Genomic DNA, 7,268 nt, shown 5'->3' with positions numbered 1-7,268 from the left:
TAAATACAGTTTTAAACCTATCTGCTGATAAGTCTTTCTGCTTTGGAGGAGATAAGTCCCTTTCTCTGTGTTGTCCCCTGAGTCAGTGTGTGCTAGATCTTCAGTGATCTCTAGCAGAAATCACAGTTCTTGGTTGCAACGGTCGAGGCCCTGACTTCGATAGTGTTGCATCACCTGCTACAGGAGAAAGTAGAAAAATACTTGTAATGAATAGCTGCACAATAACCTGTCTTCAGGGGAACTTGTTGTTTACTAATCCCATCAATTAGTGCTGGGTTTATGCCTTGGAGCTGAAAGATTAATATCTCCTGTATAATATATCTTGTCTACTGCGTCTGTTTTGGTCCTCATTAGCTATAGAAAGGCATAATCCCTTTGTTTTAAGATGGAAATTAAAAACAATGAGAAATAAGGAGAGCTCTGTCAAGAGATTTGCGTTTCTTTCTTCATTTCAGTTGCCACGGGGTGACTCTGCTCTCTGTGGTGCTGCATGGTTTCATTCCTCCAAGTTTCAGGTGTTTATTTCCAAGCTCTTGACACAGTCCCTGAACGCCCTGCTGCCTGCAGTCATGTTAGAGCTGTGTGGGAAAGGGAATAGCAGCTCTGTGTGCTTTGACACCTCATCCCCTACTGCCCCAGAATTCAGATTTGCTTTTTGCAACCATGTCACATTGCAAGGTGACACCTGCTGTGTTGCAGTAAGTTCACCCAATGCCTTTTCCACTTTTACTGTTTTATCTTGCCACTAAATACAAGTGTTTGGAACTTGTTTCAGTCCAGAAATGAGAGCTGCTGAATGGATTTTATTTCCCACCAATATTTTTATCCTCAATCATTTGCATGGTTTCCTGTCTCCCATCGCGTCTCGCAATATTGTCTTACATATTGCTGTCTGTAAATTTAATGATTGTGCTGCTATTTACATTGTCTTCTACACTGTGAGCAGAAATCTTGGCCTCGCAGCAATAAGGGAAGGGTTTAGCACTGACTTCAGCAGAGCTGGGATTTCACCTATTAAATGACACTTACCCTCATTTCACACCACTTGAGAGCTTCTCCACAACTCATTATTATCTCTGCTTCTTAAAGCTTTAAAGTGGCTTAGATTACTTGCTGTCTCAAAATTGGTTCAGGCTTTGGAGAGCTGAGGTGGGTCAGCATCTGCATGAGATGGGCTTTGGAGGCACTGAGACCAGCAGCATTACCAACTTGGAGAAAAATACTAAACCTTGCTATTCTTTTGCATTTCCTGTTTATGGTTGTATCCACTTCCCATCTCCCTCACTAACTGTTCAGACTGCAGTGCCTCCTAACTTCATCTTCTGTGCCATCGTTTATATTTGTTCTAATCAGATATAAAATGCTGCAGCGCAAAATCATGCCCTCCATCAGAGTCCTAAAATTTAACAGCTAACAAAATTTTGTCACGGAGCAGTGACTAAACTTAATTTTACTTCGAGACAACTTTCAGCTGTGTGATTTATCAGTGCACTATTATTTTAATGACCTTTTGGCTTTTTTTTTTTTTTCAGCTGCTTGCATCAGTGCTCAGATTCTTATTGATTTTAACTCATTTTTCACCTAGAAGACACCGTATGAATTTTTTACATCAGTCATGATATATTTTCTCCTATATTCTTTCTGGCTGCTGGGCTTGTAATTCAGTCTGCAGAACTGTGATAATTTGTATTTTCCTTCCTTCATGGGTCAGTAGTCCTTTAGATGAAGTTAGGTCAAACAGATGATTAAGTCTATAGCTTGTCATTTCTGTCGCTTTCCAGACGAATATTGTAATTTTCAAAAAAAATTCCCATAAGACTTAATATTTTTTAATAACTTTCTTGAAACTGCTTATCTGCAGAAGAACGTTCAAATGTCTGTTAAGGCATTAATGAATACACTCCATTGTGAGCTATTTTTAAGCTACTCATTTCTTCTTATAAAAACAAAACCCAAACCTAAAAATTTTAGTCAAATTTTGCTCAATGATTTTATTCAGTTCATCCTTGCAAGAGAACAACCTCTGATCTTAGCCTGTAGTCCAGAGATCAGTATAGCCTGCAACAGGAGCTGAATGCGTGCTCTAAATGCTTCATTTGTCTTGTTAGGCTATAACAACCAATGTAATTCATGATAGCCATCCAGATTGTTATATTTTGTGTTTTCTTGAAAGACAGCTACCACAACTGTTTGTTTCCAGCCCATGGCTTTTTAGAAACAATTGTTAAGTCATTTAGTAAACTCATCAGTTAATTTCCTTAAGGATCTGCAGATGCGTATCATCTGGATTTACTGATTTGCGTACATTTCAATTTTTTCATCGTTTTTCATTTTTCTAAACTGTTATGAAACCCCCAACATTTGTATGAATGAGAGACACTCTTCAAAAAGGCCTTTGTTGCTTTTTAAAAAAGAATTTCTTAAAAGTTTCTTTCATTTTTCTGTAGGATTAATGGATTATTCAAGGTGGCTTAAGGTGGGTAAAATTAGGATGTGCCTGTGAATGTATCTGCAGTAGTCAGAGTAGGTGCAATAAATTCAATCTCAACTCAGCTTTTGTCCTGATTTGACCTCCTTGAGTATGTTCCCTAAGATCACAGCTACTTTTTGACTCTTTTGGTTCATGCAGACTTGTCTCTTACTTACTCTTGTCTCAACTAATCCCCCTAAAATAAATCATGATATAAACAGAAGTGTTTACAAATGAACTTGAACTGAACCCTCAGCCAGTGCAGAAAATGCAGGGTCCCATGGGCTGATCCTATGTTCAAGTGCAGATTTCACTGAACACTTCTTAGCTTGTGCTTGCTGGTTTCTGGATCATGAATTTGTCCTCTCTATTTTTCAGGGAGGCAGCTGATGAGGCACATTCAGCTGTGTTTGTCATACACCAGATGTCAGGGTAGTTAAAGTCACTCATGCTTCCTCTGCTTTAAACTCCTCAGCATTTAGGCTGGGATAGCTCACACATGCACGCAGCCATTTACAAACCACACTGTAAGAGCAGGATTTTTGCTCTTTCTACCTAGCTTAACGTATCTTTTTGCCTTTCCCCTATATTTCATGACAGACCACCTGTAGAAGACAGCCAGACTCTGCTGACACCAGTGGTGAGCTGTGGCCCACCAGGAGCGCTGCTGACACGACCTGTTGTGCTGACCATGCACCACTGTGCTGAGCCCAACATGGATGACTGGCAGATCCAGCTCAAGCACCAGGCAGCCCAGGGACCATGGGAGGTGAGTCTCCAGGCCTCTGGCCTCCTCCTGCTGTGCAAGGTGCCTACTGCCCCAAGAAATGCATTTCTCGGGCAGTGGTGGGGCAAACGTGCTGTGAAACATAGTCTTCCTCGCAGGATTTTGCACTCCGGGTTTGCGCTTTGGCAAACTATAATGTTGAAGTCATGGGGAGGGAAAAAGAGAGAAAACAGAAAAGAACACTAGAAAATCAGTTCTGACTAAATTCTAGAAATAGGAAAATACTTTTTACAGAATACTTTGAATTTTCTTTGTTTCATGTCTTCCTTCAAGAACAAATAATGCTCTGCTTCAGCATCAAGACATCAGCTAGCTTATTAAAATGGATAGGCCTTGTCTTTCTCTTCGTTCTACCTCATAAGATGCTGCTGGAGCATGCTTTGCATTCAGCTTATGCAGTCAGTACATCTCTACACCCCATTAGCTCAGGGAGCCTCTATGAGTGTTCCTTGGCCATGCAGGCTTGGTGGGAGCCTCTACCAGGACGGTGCCCTGGGGCTGGGTAGCAGAAGCACCTTGCTTTCTAACTGGAGCATGATGTGATGCTCTCAGCAGGCCTCAGTTCAGCTCTCCAGCCCATCTTCTGGAGAACTTTGTTGCCCCGAGGTGCCTGCTGCCAGTTTGGTCTCATATAATTAATTTGGCAAAGGCAAATTCTACTGGCAGGTTTTATGAGGACAGAGTGGATTTTGAAGGCTGGCAGTTGCCAATAGTGCCGTGTCCAGCACAGCCTTTGCAAGGTCTTGCTTTGTTGACTGCCCATGGCACCGACTCTCTCTCATGCAGTGCACACCGGCCTGTCTCGCCAACCAATATGCACCCCACTGATCTGGCTGTTGGCACCACATGCATGTTACTTTATTTGTGCTTGGGTTGCTGGCATCTCTTCATTTTCTACTCTGTCCTTCCTGCCCTTGACAGAGCAGTTGTGTCTGGTGCCAGCACTATAATCAGCATTGCAGCACCTTGTCTTCTGCTCTCCTGAAGGACAAAGATTCCTTCCAACCCAAGTCACTATGTGATTCTATGTATCCTGAATGCCATAGGCCCAAAGCTCAATTCCGTATTTCTGTTAAGTCCAGACTGCTGCAGACTTCAAGACAATGGGGATGAGGTAGATGGGTGCAGAGCATGAAAGCTATGTGAGAGGAGGCTACAATCCACTGCTGACCTTTTCTGTCTGCCTGCTCTGAAAACTGCTTGAAGCTCCTTGAGTTGTGCACAGGGTGCTGCATGGGGGTTAGTGGAGAAGGTAGCAGGCAAATTGTTTTATTCTGAGTTGTTTGCATCCAGGCTCTATGTATTTTTTTTCATTCACCCTGCAGTTTCATCACAGAGGATTATTCCAATGAAACAGCAGGTGATAGTTCTTATAGTTGTGGCCATTGTAGAGGTTACTTCCTTTCCTTGAGTTTTTATAAGGCCATATTTTCATGCTTAGGAAGTGAAGGGCACCTATTTGTTCATATTTATTATCTGATTAATCTAAGATGCAGACAGCAAGGACTTTGAGCATCACTGAGGCTTGAAAGAGATCTGAAAGGACAGCATCTCTGAGAAGTCAGGAGATCTAACATGGCTTCTTTCTCCCTTAGGATGTAGTGGTGGTCGGGGAGGAAAACTTCACTACTCCGTGCTATATTCAGCTGGACCCAGAGGCCTGTCATATCCTGACAGAAACCCTCAGCACGTATGCCTTGGTGGGACAGTCCATCACCAAAGCAGCAGCCAAACGTCTCAAACTGGCCATCTTTGGACCACTGTCCTGCTCCTCACTGGAGTACAGCATCCGCGTCTACTGCCTTGATGACACACAGGATGCCCTGAAGGTAGTTGTTGCTCTCATACCTGCTTTTCCTCTCTCATCACAGCAATGCAGTGACCAGACACTCTGCTACATGTATTTATTTTCCTAGATTATTTTTCTGATCAGGAGAGCCTGACAGCAACTGCTGCTTTACAATTTAACCTTCCCACGCTGTAAGTTTTCTTTGTAAAGGGATCTCACACACATAGCAGACTGTTTTCCACCCAACAGCCTTTTTTCCTTTGTTTACCTGTATCATATCCTGAATCCTAAGATTTTTGCATTATTAAAGGGCCATAAGGTACGCCAGGCTTCATTCGTTATTCATGTATTTTTAATGCTAAGTGCAAGCTCCCCAGAGATGGGGAAACATATAAATGCCTCTTTGTAAATAGTTGATAATGATAAAAGAAGTTTCTGGACTGTTAATCACTGCCTGCTTTCACACTGCTTCATTACACCTCTTTGTGTATAGTATTTTGTGCTGGGAGTTTGGCACCAAAATAAACCAAAGCTGTTGCTTACTGCAACTGTACACTTTACCCTCACTGCATAATTCTGTTGTTCTAACACACACACACACACACACACACACACACACACACACACACACACTCTCCCTCCACGTACAGATGAGCAGATAGATAAACATGCTTCCTTTTCCTCTTTATAAATGTGTATTTATACAGATGGTATCTATAATAGATACACTCATAAAATATGTAGCTCCAACTGTACGTGTAAGAATGGAGGTTATTAAAAGGTATTTTTTTTCCTTTAAGCATAGCTGATGTGACTTCCCAAGTGCTTTTTTAAAGCAGAACAAGTTCACATCTTGCCTCTATGTGGAGACATCCTTATGCTGTGCACGAGTTTGCTGTACCAGCACTGCATGGGAATTGTTTGGGCATACACCCCAGAGGCTGGCAGGGAGATGCTCTTGCTTTTCAGCTCACCCGTCTCCATCGTTGCAAATGCCACAATCCCTTTTCATCCAAAATACTGCTAGCTACCAAAACCCTGCCTGGGCTTTGTTAGTGGGATACTAGGAGCATTTTCATTATAAATAAGAAAATTTTCTTCAAAGAAGTGGAAAGCATTTTTTTGTACTGATCATGAAGAAATGCTTTGAAAGCCATCATGGCTTTATGGCTATGCTCTTTGGTGCCTGTGCTGTGTAATATGATTTTCCAGGAGTCCATCCAGCCTGAGGGAATAATAAGTAACTGGGCAGAGCCTTGGACAGATAGTGATTTGAGTCAGAGCTGGGCCAATCAAATTAGGTAATACTCAAGAGCTATTGGCTTATTTCTAATAGACTGTGGGAGGCATTGCAGGGTAATGTTAATCCGATTCAAAGAGACAGCTGAAGGAATCAGGAAGGGCATGGGTAACTGAAAGCCATCTTTCATGGGAGAAGCTGCGATCAACTTATAGGAGAGGAGTGGACCAATTATTGGGTTTTCTGCTGCAAGTAGACCCCCAAAGCAAGCCTGTAATTTGGTGAGGAAAGGGTTGCGGAGAGAAGTCAGATAAACACTGTCATCTGGTACCTACCAATCCTTTTTAATTTTCTATTTTTGGCACTTTAACCTCAAGACTGAATGGCTACGCACGAGCTGCTGTACACTCTATTCAAGACAAAGATAGCAGGGGTTTGCATGACTAGCACAAGTATTTCCTGGCCATAAGCTCTTTGGAAGCTATAAGTTACATTTTTCTGGAAATAGACAGTTTTGGGAAGGAAAAGGTTGTAACAAAGAGAGGTCAAAATGAAAATGTGAACATGCTCATGGTTTTGGCTGGGATGAAGTTCATTTTCTTGTTTGGTTTATTAGGGCTGTAAAGCCAGACAGCCCCAGTGCTCTGGCCATGAGGAGAACCATGTCGTGGGCTATCGTGCCTAGATGGGATGCTTATAAAATGATTTCTGGGGAAGAGTGAGGGTTGCGATGTCCCAGAGCCCTAACATCCTTTTTAAGGCACTTAGAGAGGGCTGCCCAAACTAATCTGTTGTGAAGGAATCCTGCTGTTTTATTCTCATCTATTAATTCACATATAGCTTTGAGATTGAGGTGACTGAGCTGTGTGTGGCGATGGTGGCAGAGTACTGGGCCCACCATGGGTAAATAAGTTATTTCAGGCTGTAGCAGGGTGGCTTTCTCTAGCTTGCTTCATGCTGTGCAATAACTGTTCTCTTAAAA

The 7,268-nt window shown here is 42.3% G+C and overlaps 1 protein-coding gene across 1 annotated transcript in view; it reads left to right on the top strand.

Annotated features, from left to right (window-relative positions):
- The window catches only part of UNC5C (unc-5 netrin receptor C), a 132,947-nt gene that overhangs the window by 114,974 nt on the left and 10,705 nt on the right, over nt 1–7,268 (top strand). Inside the window, exons 12-13 of the mRNA XM_031553273.1 lie at nt 3,071–3,239; nt 4,853–5,086. Of these exons, the coding sequence (XP_031409133.1) occupies nt 3,071–3,239; nt 4,853–5,086 (403 nt within the window). The remainder of the gene's footprint in view (nt 1–3,070; nt 3,240–4,852; nt 5,087–7,268) is intronic.

Source organism: Meleagris gallopavo, chromosome 4 (genome assembly GCF_000146605.3).
Source record: "Meleagris gallopavo isolate NT-WF06-2002-E0010 breed Aviagen turkey brand Nicholas breeding stock chromosome 4, Turkey_5.1, whole genome shotgun sequence".
Classification (NCBI taxonomy): Eukaryota; Metazoa; Chordata; class Aves; order Galliformes; family Phasianidae; genus Meleagris; species Meleagris gallopavo.
Note: the sequence above shows the minus strand (reverse complement) of the source record. Positions and strands in the feature narration are given on the sequence as shown.